The sequence below is a fragment of the Condylura cristata genome, unplaced genomic scaffold, assembly GCF_000260355.1.
Source record: "Condylura cristata isolate star-nosed mole 26May11 unplaced genomic scaffold, ConCri1.0 scaffold00002, whole genome shotgun sequence".
Classification (NCBI taxonomy): domain Eukaryota; kingdom Metazoa; phylum Chordata; class Mammalia; order Eulipotyphla; family Talpidae; genus Condylura; species Condylura cristata.
Genome location: NW_004567103.1, coordinates 43,768,574 through 43,782,704, shown reverse-complemented (window position 1 = coordinate 43,782,704; position 14,131 = coordinate 43,768,574). Strand labels below are relative to the sequence as shown.

Genomic DNA, 14,131 nt, shown 5'->3' with positions numbered 1-14,131 from the left:
ATTAACACTGCATATAATATAGTCTTATAACTGATCATGTTTAAGAAAATGAAGTGCTTACATTTTCAAAAACCACTGGCACCTACCCAAAACAAGATAGTTTGAAGGACAATGCTAAGTGAAATCAGTCAAAAGGTGAAAGATAAAGACTAGCTGGTCTCACTAATATGCGGTATATAAAGTAACTAAATCAATAGTCAGATAAAGACAAATTTAAAAACTAAGACTTGACAGTTGACCACAGAACTGAAGCACCAAGTTGGAGGAGTAAGTGGGGGAGAAGGAAAGACTAAAGGCACAATGCCTAATGGTGGTGGAATATGGACAAGTTGGTGGTGGGTGCACTATAATGATAATACCTACTGGGGGTACCCCAATATTACCTCAATTAAAAAGAAAATGTTTATTGATACTGCATTCATGATTTAACTGATTCTATCTTATAAAAGCAAAATATTTTTAAAATATTTTCAATGTCATTGTTACCAAATAACTTTGTGTGGAGTATAGAAATAAAGAATTTGAGAAAAATATATAATGTAAAAAAATATGTAGTTTTAATGACAGGTATTATTTTCCTTCTTACTAGCCTCAGAGATTTATCTGGTTACATAGTCAACTGCAACATGTTCATTCTGTCCTAGGCAACTGAGTCAATGTTGATTCTATTAAAGTCAGCAGGTTTGTGCTAAGTATTTCACCTAGTCAGTTTCATTTTTGGTATATGATTGTTTCACAAAGATTAGAAGAAAGTGATTTATGAAATTAATCAACCCTGTTGTGAGAAAATAAGAATATATCAATATTATTTCTGACTAATATTTGAAAACTTGTTTGAGTTATATTGGTTTGAAATGACACAGATATATAGTTAACTGTACTTTGTAGCTATAAACAAATTATTTCTTCAAGAAGACAATGGTTAAGGAAAACAAATACTAGCAGAATGAAGGGCAGACAAAAATAGGAGCACACACAGAATCTTTTTGTCAATGTTTAACTTTAATAACAAAAATAATATTTTGTTTAAAAAAATACATTGTGGCCCTCCCTGGTGGCGTAGCGGGTTAAAGTACAGCACTAAGAAGCTTAAGCCACTTCCGCATGAGTTCGATTCCCGCCTGTCCCGGAAGAGACCCATATGGCGCGGCAGACCTCTCCTGACCCACCCACTGCTCCCCTCAGCAGTGTACTTCATCGATCTGCCTGTTCTGCTCCCCACTCTGTCTCTGGTGAATCCTCTCACCCACCCGCATCTCTGGCTTGTACCCCAGTTCTGTATGAGTAAATAAATAAATAAATCTTTAAAAAATAATACATTGTGCCTGTAATTCATGTATGTTGATCAAGAATCAAGAAGATAATGAATTTATCCCACCATTTCTCCTTAGCCAGGCACACAATATATAGTACCCCCAAACTATTTTTAGTTGCTGTGTATGAATTATGTGAAAAACAAACAAAAACAAAAAGGTGGGGGCTGAAAGTGTGGCTGAATCAAGACATAATAAGAATTAAAATCTTTTTCTACTTAAAATTCAGAGCTACCTGACCTATTACCCTTCATTGCACAACAGTGTAAAAAGACTGCAAATATTTGTCAACCTATATTGAATCAATATTATCACTCAGATTAATTGACTAATATAATGTTAACCAAAAAAAGAATGTTCATGGACCACAAGCCCACTCAGGCATAAGCAAATATATGCTACACACATATTCCCCCCACAAAGTCTGAGTTTATGAACACTAGCTGTATTTTCCAAATGAATATGAATATGTAATAAAATGAGCAATAAAATAATAAAATATTCCTTATCAATAGTTTTAAGATGGGGCAAAATAACACAATAATGAAACATAGCATGACTCTCTTAGACATGCTAGCTACTAAACTAGTTTATCCTATGTATTTTGTAATTGGATGGTATATACTATTAACAGAGCAGCAAAATTGCAAAGACTGAAATGTAAACCCCTAATTAAGCACTGGTTTGACAGTTCTAATGTCCTTTTCCTGCTTGACACCACAACTTAGAAGCCAATCTCAAATCAAAATTAACACTGCATATAATATAGTCTTATAACTGATCATGTTTAAGAAAATGAAGTGCTTACATTTTCAAAAACCACTGGCACCTACCCAAAACAACTTCTGTATAGTTTAACTCAAAATAACTTCTGTATAGTTTAACTCAAAGAACTGCAATTTGTAATAATACAAAAAGATTTCTGTGGACTCTCCAGACATCTTGATTACTGTCATCTGATCATAACACAACTGCAACTAACCAGGCTGTCATGTCAGATTCTTTTCAGGGCCTAGGTCTTAATCATAAATCAATGAAATGATTAATTCAACACTATTAAATACAGTGAGGAGGTGCTTGGAGCTATTTTACATCTTTCCAAAGGTCAATATGCCTAACTCAATAAAATAATACTTATCTTTCTTCTTTTCTAGGATTGAAAAATAAAATGTTACTATTAAATTTCAGTGAACTTTAACTAATTAAAATGTTCATTACTTCTGAAATGGTGACCCACAAAACACAGTTTTAGTAGTCATCTTATGACCAAAATCACATATCACAAACACTTTTTCCTCTTTTCCAACCATTCTTCCTCTTTTTCAACCATTTAAATATTTTCTAGTCTAAGAGATTCATGATATTACTGCTTTCTGCCTCAGTCATTATTTGCTACAGTAACATTACATATCATCCTTTAAACAGACCTTTTTCTTTTGCTAAAGGTGCACAAATGGAACTTAGATATAAATATTACCAAGAAACAAGAAGCTAACAAAAATTAAAAGAATTTAGTAGTTAAAATGTACTAAACTAGTCACATGTGTTTGTAATGTTACACATGATGGAGACATAGTGTACATTTTCTTCATAACAGAAATTTATTCTGCATTTTAATATAAAGGCTATGTTGCATAAACTGAGGATTTAAAGCTGTAGCAGAGAGGCTGAATGAAAGGAAAATGGCAATCTTTCCGGCTCCAGTAGATGCCATTCCCTATCACACAATGTTTCTCAGTCATAAATACATGACAAATACTTCCTCAATCATTTTTTACGAGCAGGGATGCACAGGGGGTAGTCAATGGCTAGCTTGAGGGAAAATAGGAACAGCAGGCGGCAGAAACTGTACAGAAAATGGCTATGTGGTAAATTCTCTTCTGGAACATCACTCAGTTACCCAGTCTTTGATCTTTCAGCTACAATTACACTAACTTACACAAGATCTGATGCCCCCTCCCCCTCAAACACCCACACAAACCAGGCCATTAGTTATACATAAAATCTAAAATTTGGTTTTATAAATGGGATCATAACTCTACATTTTTATACATTAAAATTTGCTGTTTAGACCAGAGTTTACTTTCAATTCGCTATAACCATATCATCATCACAACTGGTCTCACAAAAAACATGGGGTGTCTGGCGACAGCTAAATCACAGACTGGCGTCTCCCAAGCAGTCTGTCTACCATTAGGGTCTGGGAAATGGTATTTACTATACAATTAGAGTCAGGGAGTTCTACCTGTAATCATCCATATACAGGTGTGAGAAGCCCCTTTGGGCAAGGAAACTGACTCATCCCTTTTCATGTAAACTTTGATGTCTGTATTGTTTCACAGAGCCTCAGGAAACCTTACTATTCATACTACAATGAGTAGATTTATTAACTCTGCCCATGTAATGCATTTTAAAATTCTTCCCTAAAGGTAACAATTTTTAGCACATTAATCATTAAATTTATAAGATTCTGAAGCAAGACAGAACCAATTATTTTAAAGCTAATTATCTACTGAAGGACACGTACCAGTCAGAACTAAATTTTCATGTTAAGTTTATGCTTTCTAGAATACTACCAATAAGAAGTGAAATTCATCTTCCTATGAGAACACAAAATGTCTTATAGTAATATCAACGGGCATTTTTAGTTGCAGTAATTTCACAGAATTTATTCTAATGATTTATTGGCGTTAACCATCTGACATTAATTATTGTTTTGGCTTCCAGTCTATGAATGTTTATTTTTCAGTTTAAAGCTTCTCACTCTTTGATATCATATGGAAATGAGAAGTTTTAATGGAAAATTGAAACCATGTGCATCTAAGTACTTAATGAAGTACAGGGAGAAACCGACAATATATTTTAGGAGAATTCAGATAATTCACTTTGGATAGTTATGATTTGTTTGTATGACTTAATACTCTGAGGGTCCAGTGAGTCAAATCAAGGCAAGTAATATGCCAAATGTCTACATGCCAACACATTATATGAACATATGAGTTTTTAAAAAGAAACCTTTTATACTTTGGTTAATGTCAAAAATGACAATAATATATGAATACACAGCTTTTACCTTGTACATTTTAAAAGTACTTGAAAAAGATGCCTGGGGAGTTATCACAACTCCCCTTCCCTCTTTCCCCACTTTAATTAAAAAAAAAATTAAAACATCTGACATGAATTTTTTATATGCCATTTTTTTAAATTGAGGCAACAATGGTTTACAATATTGTAGGTGATTCACATATAGACTCATACCTCTTTGTCATACCATATGCACCACCAATGCCTAGCTAGATTACCAAATGGCTATTTTAAAGTTACATATATATAATATCAACAAAGCTAGAAAAATCCTAGTTTTAAGTTTTATTGCTCCAGCAATATTTATTCTCATTTTGCATAAGTCCATATTGCCTAATTTAATTTCTTCTTCTTTTTTTTCTTTTTATAATCTTTCAGTGTAAATCAATTAGGAGGCACTTTTTGGAAATAAAATACAGAGAAAAGCTTCCTCATCCATTTAAATTTTTTTAATAATGAGTAGAGATATCATTACAACCAATCTATAGTAGAAGCATATGTATTGTGTGTGTATAGCTATGTCTGGGTATATCTCAGGAGAAAAGACTTACCATTTGTTCTTCTTTCTAATGTAGTCTTTTTCAGAGAGATTAACCAAGTAGACCATTGGTTTTGAAGTCAGAAATAAGTGTTTATTTAACACTTCAATCTAAAGTGGGAGATAAAGAATTCTTTTTCAAAGTTGAGTAATTACTGGATAAAAAAGAATAATTTCAAAGTAAAGTTTTTTAAACAAAGTAGTCATTGTCATAATTCTTGTTTTCAAAGAGTAACTGTTATGAAAAATCAGGAGTAGGGAAAAAGAAAAAAATAAGCCTGAAGAAATAAAGGTTAATTAGAGATAATAAGTATAAAATAAAGATAACTAATTTGTTCTCTTAAAAACTAAGGCAAAAGCATTAATGGATAGCCTATTATTTATAACTTACCTCTTTGTCATTCCAGTCATGATAGAAACGAACAGGTTTCTTTTGATCCATAACCCAGGATTTGACTTTACACATTATGTCCTAAACAAGAGTGAGGAAAAAGTAAATACAAGATGAATATTGAGTCTTTAGATATTAAATATTAAATTAAAAGCTTTCAAATTCTCAAAGTAAAATTAATTTTAAAGTCAATTTTTTGAAATTCCTTCTAGGTCACAGAGAGAAAATTATTTTCCATACCTCATTAGAAAACCAAGTAGCAATGAAATACTGCTATGGAACTGAATTTCAATATATAAAATATGAATACTAGCAAAACTAGAAATGATCTTAAAATTTTCAAGACAATTCAAATACACCAAAGACTACAACATTTAATATTTCAACAATCTTCAGTGATGCAACTAACAAGATAAAAATGCTAAAGGGCGGTGGGGGGAGGAATATTAGAGGGACGTTTTTCTTCAAAAGAAAAGTAAAATAAATGAAGCTGAACCTATTATTGATGATCTACTCTCAAAATATTAAATCAACTAATCAAAACCCTTCTTATTCTGAATTAATTTTTTGCCAACACCTTCTCCCAGCCCACTTCTCCCATCCTCACTCCAACACGCCTCTCTCCCCACCAGCCACCCACTACCCCCCCCCCAACCTGCCAAAGCCTCCATTACACAATGGCAAGAGCCCTGCACTGGTGACCTCCAACCAGCTGCATTCACTTTCAGAACATCTCTCTCAGCTGGAAATCTAAAGGCCTTTTAGTTAGCAAGCTAGTGTGCATTCAGAAGGAGTAACTGCAGGAAGAGCCCAATGTGCTTTGTTTCTCTGGCCTTTCTTCACAGAAAGATTAATCATCTGTGAAATGGAAACGGCAAACAGCAAGTGACACAAACTGAACCCTTCAAGCCTTTCCTCATCAGTTTTGTGGTTCTGAATCTAAAAGCTGTGTGTGGCAAGGTTCTCCTTACAGGCAGGTGTTAATAAAAGACTCTTGGGTCTGAAAGGTCAAACTTAGCTCTTCCAGAAGAAGTACATTTGAGAGTCATCTGGTTTTTTTTTTTGTTTGTTTGTGGAGGGGAGGAGGTTGGGGGGTATAATAATTTATGGGTATGTTTTAGATATACATTTCTAAAATTTTATAATACAATTAGTAACAATTCCTTAGATGTTTATCAGTGTATTTTTCTTTACCATAAATCAGTTATTTTATAAATATTCGATTGTATAAAATTATCTCAATATTTAGTATACCTTCCTTCCAAATCTTGCTGTTACCAACAGGAAAAATAAGGAGAAAGCCCTATATCCTTAGATCCTGATTTGAAACCCTCTAGGAAAGGGACTTCCCACAGACTTTAACAAGGATGGGGCAAGTAGAAAACTTTTAATGAAATCTAACATGTTCTGCTTAAGAATAATCATTTTTACTCTTCTAGAACTGAATTTCACTCATAAATGTTTAAAAGTGGCTAATGTAACACCATTTCCTACAAGGAGAAGATCAAAGTGCTATATTACAAATGCATTATGATTAAAAAAGCCCTGTGCAGCCTTGCTATTAACTGTTCTTTAAACCCTAAAAGGCTTCCCATAGATCTCACTTGGCACTGCATATACAACCTTTGACAAGTAATGTAGACCATTTTTATTCATTGCCTAAAATTGTAGGCAATTATGTGCGTCACACTGGCCACCTGCAAATACTGAATGCCTGCTCCAGTTGTCAGTGCAAAAAACTAATGTCGGAGGGGATTAATCTAGGGGGAGAGAGTCCTCTTTAATGGTTCCAGCAGGTGAAATGGCCCAGCTGGTTACTATGATGAGTGGCCAGAACAGCTTATGTAGAGACAGGCAACAAGATTATACAAAAGAAGAAGAAAACAGTGGTCCCATCTTATATTTGGTCCCATTAGTTTTTTCAATTGAAGAAAATAGAAAAAAGGAAGCCAAACCAAAAATAAGGAAATTAAAATGTAATTATATAAAAAGTGTAAAATACTTTCTTTTCCTACAAACCAATGGGCCTTAAATGCTGATCTCTAGTGAAGGAATTTCAGCAAGTCTCTTTCATTTTAAATAAATTAACTAGACTGTCACTTTAGAACACAGAAATCTTATAAAAGCTTTTTTACACTTCCTTCATACTAGCAAATTACATTACAAATTAGAAGCACTCAAAAGAGAATTAACTCATAAGTAAAATTCTCAAACAATATATTCATTTAAGCCACATTTAAATCTCTTAAAGAAAAATCTGTAAATTATGTCAATTTTTTGAGTAATTGAAAGTAAAAATATTTTAAAATATTTCATTTTTTACCCCCTTGATTATTCCTACCAAAGACTGAACAGCCAAGAAAAGATAGCCTACAGAAAAATGCCAACCTTACTTAAGACAAAAAACAGATTGTTCTCAGATAAGATTTTCAGATATAAATGACCACTATATGGTTATCGCTGCCCTGTACCATTTTGCTTATGTAAAGTAAAATTTTTATTTTAGGAAAAACAGTATGTTTCTTATCTGAAAAACTTCTCCAATGAAATAAACATGTAGACTAACTTGCATATAATACTTATGGATGGACTGAAATTTTTTACTGAACTATATAAACGTATATAATGATTTTTTAAAAAGGTGACATTAGTGACATCTGCATGCTTCATCTTTCAATAAACCATAATACAATAAAAACTACACTTTAATGCTTGGTGCATCAAAAGCTATTTTAAAATGCATTTCATTATTATGCAGGAAATGGGCTATTTTTGGTAACTTTAACAAACTCCTTATTTGCAGAATAAGGATTATACAAAAATTCCTGGTCATCTAAACTTCAATTATATTACAGTGGTGTGAATATAATAACTCAACCTTTATTTCACTGATAAAAAGCACATGATGATTCTATCTACCCCCTGGAGATTACTGTGAATATGTAAAAAGATAATGCAGCCATGATGTTAGAATAGCACAGTAAATTCTCAATAAATGTGAATTTTTGCCATTATAACTGGTGAAATATTAAATACCAGTGGTACAGAAAATGGCAATACATTCTCTTGAGTACTCCTATATGGTATATATACTTATTTTCCAATTTGAGTAATTGCTCATTAGTCCCTTTCTTGAAATTTCTGAAGGTTACCAGTAATGCTAGTTTTCTTAGTGAAATCTCAATTCAGGAGTCTAGTTTTAACATTACACAAGAACTAGTTTTTGCTAACAAGTATCTTCCAACTGCAAAGAAACAATTCAAATTTTGATTAACTTAGTCTTCCTTTTTGACTCTTCTGATAACTTCATATTTAACTTTAATGTTTAATGTTCTATTTACTTGATGTATGCTTGTTCTAATAGCATTTATGTTATATTTGGGCTCAACAAGGATGTATGCCTTGCCTAGATTTCCATAGCTAGTGAGTGGCAGAGTGAGGATTCAAATTCATATCTAAGTAACTTGAAAATTTATGGTCTGTCATCTTGGCTTATTTGTCTTTCTTAATACCTTTATAATTGCTTCTTGTTTAACCTAGGCATTCCTATGGTTGTTATTCAAAGTTCTCATTTTCGTTCAAAGGTCACCAGGGAAATGCAATATTATTATTTGGTATAATATCTGATTTTTAATCCATGTATCACAAAAATGTTTCTCTTTCCACACAATATCATAACCCAGCTATTTACTAGACTTTCATAGACTACTTACTAGACTTACCTATTCTGGTATTCTTTAGTTCCCGTAGCAGGAATGATTAATTTGTGACCCATAAATGAATTTCAAGGGATCCCCAACACTCTGAAGTAATATGTAAAGCTCTATATTTATGTGTCTTTGAGGAATGATGGCACATACTTTAGATATGCTTCTTTAAAGTAATTCTTGGTCCCCAAACCCAGGAACCACAGTTGTGAATAATTCTGTGGCAATATTCAAATTCCCCCTCCAACAACAGCCAATTATGTTTCATGTCCATAGACTCTCAGACCAGGCATTCAGAGACACTGACCTAAAACTTGATTCAGCCAAACCATACACCTGGAACTCATATATACCGATCAACATTGTGCTGATAAAAATACCAACCATGGCCCTCCCTGGTGGCACAGCAGGTTAAAGCACAGCACTAAGAAGCTAAAGCCACTTCCACACGAGTTCGATCCCGCCTGCCCTGGAGGTGACCACAGGGTGCGGCAGACCTCTCCTGGCCCTCCCGCTGCTCCCCTCAGCAGTGTACTTCATTGATCTGCCTGTTCTGCTCCCCACTCTGTCTCTGGTGAAGCCTCTCACCCTCCGCAGATCTGCCCTGTACCCCAGTTCTGTACGCATAAATAAATGAATCTTTAAAAATAAAAAAAAATACCAACCACAATGTTTATCTATCAAAATTCCAGTTAAAACAGTAACAAGGATGTTGGACAATATTACAAACTGAATAATAGCAATTATTCTTAAAGAGTGGACTGCTTGAGAGTAAAACATACGTTTAGACAAACTAAACACTGTCATGCTTTATGACTTGACTTACTATATACTAAAATAAACCACAAAGCTATACTAATTAAAACAGGGTGATATTAGAACAGAGGTATGGATTATAAACAATTTAAAATCCATTAACTGTAGAGTTGTTAATAAGTTATGCGTCATTTATATAACAGAAAAAATAGTGGCAGAGTTACAATATGATTCCATTTGTGATTTTCAACTATATATAACACATATAAATGCACCAAAATAATGAAACTAGATAGATGCCATACCGAACTGTTAGCAATAGAAACCTCTAGACGGTTGGACTTTATCTTTGTATCTTCTCTTAAAAAACTATAATGCTGTATCATTTTCTTAAGCCAATATATATAATCTTTATAGAAGGGAAAACTAAAGAGATTCACAAGATGAGCAGGAAGGAAGGAATTCATTTATTCTCTAAACCACTATCTGTAATCCTAAAATTTGATGGCTAAATGGATAGACTTGGCAGTTTATCAAGGTGACTCACTCTTATTTTGTAATAATTATAGCTTCCAAACCCCATTATTTTCCTTTAGCCAATCTCACCGTAATACCTGACACTAACACCCAGAAAAGCTGACCCATGTTTGGCTGGGTGCTTTCACACATACCAACAAGGCAGCCAAAAATGCACTTAAACCCAAAGAATAGGGGCAAGATCCCAAGCTCAATATAACCTGCTAGAAGTCTACTGATAAAGCTTCCTCAATCCCAACCCAGTGTATCCTCACTGAATATCCCAAATCAAAGAAAGACCAATCCAGACATTTTCTTATTTTATATTCTAAATTAGGATACTAAACATTGTTATTCCAACAGATGAATGTTGCTGTTTATGGAGGCCAGAGTACTGATTGCTTGACTACCATCTTTCTATATATATCACTGACTTAAACTCCCAGAAAAGAATTAGGCAACAAAGGAGAGAACTAAGACAACTGGCACCACTGCTCTATAGAGTGGGGTGTGTGTGTGTGTGTAAGTCGGGGTTATCCTCCAAGAATTAATGGGTTAATTCAAGAAGGGGACTGGATAGCGTATATGTTGGCAGTTGTGGGTTTTCTGTTATGACTCACTGAAGGACATAAAATGAATAGCTAAAAAAAAATGACAACAGGAATAGATACCAGTTCATTCATTCTTGAGGTACAATTCTCAATAGGAGCGCTGACCATTATTTAAGAAGGCAATTGTTCCTATGAGTCCTATAAAAATGTCTGAATGGATTTCACCATGTTCAAGAAAGAAAAAAGGGGGAAATGCCACAAATCTGACTTTAATAAAAAGGCTACTGCATAGGGACAGTAATGTAGGACAAAGAAAATAAATAGCCTACTTAATATAATTATTTGGCATACCTGGCATTATGTAAAACAAATAAAACATCTATGATACAGGAGCCCGCGTAAGAAGAAAACAGAATGAGATCAGAAAAATGTATGAGATGTGAAGAGAGTTGATGAGTTTAAGAAAGACTTTTTTTTTTTTTAAGATTTATTTATTTGTACATATAGAACTGGGGTACAGGCCAGAGGCTTAGGGGCAGCGAGAGGCTTCACCAGAGACAGAGCGGGGAGCAGAACAGGCAGATCTACGAAGTACACTGCTGAGGGGAGCAGCGGGCGGGTCAGGAGAGGTCTGCCACACCATGTGGTCACCTCCGGGGCAGGCGGGAATCTAACTCATGCAGAAGTGGCTTTAGCTTCTCAGTGTCGTGCTTTAACCCACTGCGCCACCAGGGAGGGCCCTTAAGAAAGACTTTTAAGGAAACCAAAATCAAAGTAGGAAAATAAAAATCCAAATTGGAGATTTAACAAAACAGGAGGTAGAGAGTAATATGGAGTTCAAAATTAAGTAGTTATACTGAAGTATAACACATATTCAGTGTACCATGCGTTAAGGATATAGCTCAATGGAATAGCACAAAATGAACAACATGCCTCTTAATAACACCCTGATCAACATATAGAACACTTAGACTATTACTACCAATAAAATCACAAATATTCCATTTCTATCCAGTGAAAATCACTATCTTGGCTTCTTTATATCACAAATTAGCATATTATTCACAAATTAGCCCATTATTCAAGTTTATAGAAATGGCATCATACAATATATAACTTTTTGTGTCTTGTTTCCTTTGTTTGAGCTTGCTTGTGTAATTCATCTATATTTCAATGTTAAGTTTAACAGCAGTTTTTCTTTTTTTCAAAGATTCATATATTTATGCATACAGAACCGGGTACAGGCCAGAAGTGCAGGGGCGGTGAGAGGATTCACCAGAAACAGTGGGAGCAGAACAGGCAGATACATAGATAAGAATGAAATTAATTCTACATACAACATGAATAAACCTTGAAAACATCCTAAGTGAAATAAGCCAGATTCAAAAGTATTAATGATTTTAATTACATAAGGTACATAGAATAGTTAAATTCATAGAAATAGAAGGAATGGGGGCCCTCCCTGGTGGTTCAACAGGTTAAAGCACAGCACTATGAACCTATCACAGCCACTGCAGCACAAGTTCGATCCCAGCCAGGGAGGTGACCCACATGTCTTGCCTGCTGTTCCCCTCAACAGTGTATTTCAGTCAGTCAGCCTGTTCTGCTTGCCACTCCATCTCTGGCGAATCCTCTCATCAACCCTGCACCAGAGACAGAGTGGGGAGCAAAATAGGCAGACCGTCGAAGCACACTGCTGAGGGGAGCAGCAGGCAGGTCAGGAGAGGTCTGCTGTGCCATGTGGGTCACCTCCAGGGTCACCACTTCATGCTGAAGTGGCTTTAGATTCTTAGTGCTGTGCTTTAACCCGCTGCGCCACCAGGAAGGGTCCAGATAAACAGTCTTTTAAGAAATCTGTCCACTTTATATACTTCTCAAATCATGATTTTTAACAGCCACCTGTTATCCTATCACATCACATCATATCATAGTCTACAGGACCTATACTCCTCTTTCATTCCTGATCATGACTTTGTTTCACCCCCTTTCCACCCCTTCATTAGGCTTGCTAAAAATTTATTAATTATACCTAGTGTTTTAAAAGAAACGACTTTTGGCCTTTTGATTATTTTCAATTTTCTTTCTTCTCCACTTCACTATTTCTGCACGTATCTTTGTTTCCTGCCTACTACTTCCTCTAGGTTCTTTTTTCTAGTTCCTTCAAATGGATACTTTGAAGATGATGATTTGATTAACTTTTATTATGTAAGAAATACAAATACAATTAAGTCAAAAAACATACAGAACTTAAGCATATGCACCAGAAAACAAAACAAATTTTGATATTTTATTTTCATTATCGTAGGTTTAAAATATTTTATTTCCATTATGATTTTTTCTTTAAAACTTCTTTAAAAAGTATTCTGCTTAATTTCTAAACATTTCAGAATTTTATAATCTTTTATTACTGATTGGTAATTGTGATTTCATAGTGATCAGATAAGATTCTGTACGGTAATAATCATTTTAAATCTTTAATTTGCTAGGCCTTCCCTGATGGTACAACTGGTTAAAGCACAGCATTACAAAGCTGGCTGCAGCTGCTTCAACACAAATTTGACCCCCAGCCAGGGAGGTGACCCACATGGTACAGCAGACCTCTCCTGTCTCGCCTGCTGCTCTCCTCAGGAGTATACTTCATCAATCTATTCTGCTCCCCACTGTCTCTGGTGAATCCTCTCACCTTCAGCACCTCTGGCCTGTAGCCTAGTTCTGTATGCATAAATAAATAAATCTTTAAAAAATAAACAAAGCTTTAATTTGCTATATGGCCACTTTTGGTAAACATTCCATGTGTATTTGCCCAAAGTGCACATTCTCTGGTTGTTAGGTGCAGTCTTCTATATCTGCTAATTAGGACAAGTTCTGTAATTATGCTGTCTATATAACCTATATTATTACTAAATTTGGCCTGCTTATTCTATCTTTTTATTTTAGATTTATTTTATTTATTGTGCATATAAGAACTGGAGTGTAGGCCAGAGGTGCAGGAGGTGAAAGGATTCATCAGAGACACAGTGGGGAGCAAACAGGCAGATTTACTGAAATACACTGCTGCGGGGAGCAGTGGGCAAGGCAGGAGAGGTCTGCTACACTATATGGATTAACTCCCTGGCTAGGAATAGAAATCACGTTGGGTATCTCTCACAGTGGCTCGCAATAGTTTGATTGTGCTGAGACTTTAACCCCTGTGCCATCATGAAGGCCCTTACTCTATCTAGCAATTTTTAAAAGATTTAGTATTAACATTTTTCTATCATGACTGTAGGCTTGGA

At 34.7% G+C, this 14,131-nt stretch overlaps 1 protein-coding gene across 2 annotated transcripts in view; it reads right to left on the bottom strand.

The window, feature by feature from the left end:
• The window catches only part of OLA1 (Obg-like ATPase 1), a 140,184-nt gene that overhangs the window by 36,714 nt on the left and 89,339 nt on the right, over window positions 1-14,131 (bottom strand). For both annotated transcript variants that reach the window (XM_004674521.2, XM_012728922.1), the window contains exons 6-7: window positions 5,327-5,407; window positions 4,949-5,046 (exon numbers count right to left, since the gene is read on the bottom strand). In XM_004674521.2, coding sequence (XP_004674578.1) covers window positions 4,949-5,046; window positions 5,327-5,407 — 179 coding nt within the window. The remainder of the gene's footprint in view (window positions 1-4,948; window positions 5,047-5,326; window positions 5,408-14,131) is intronic.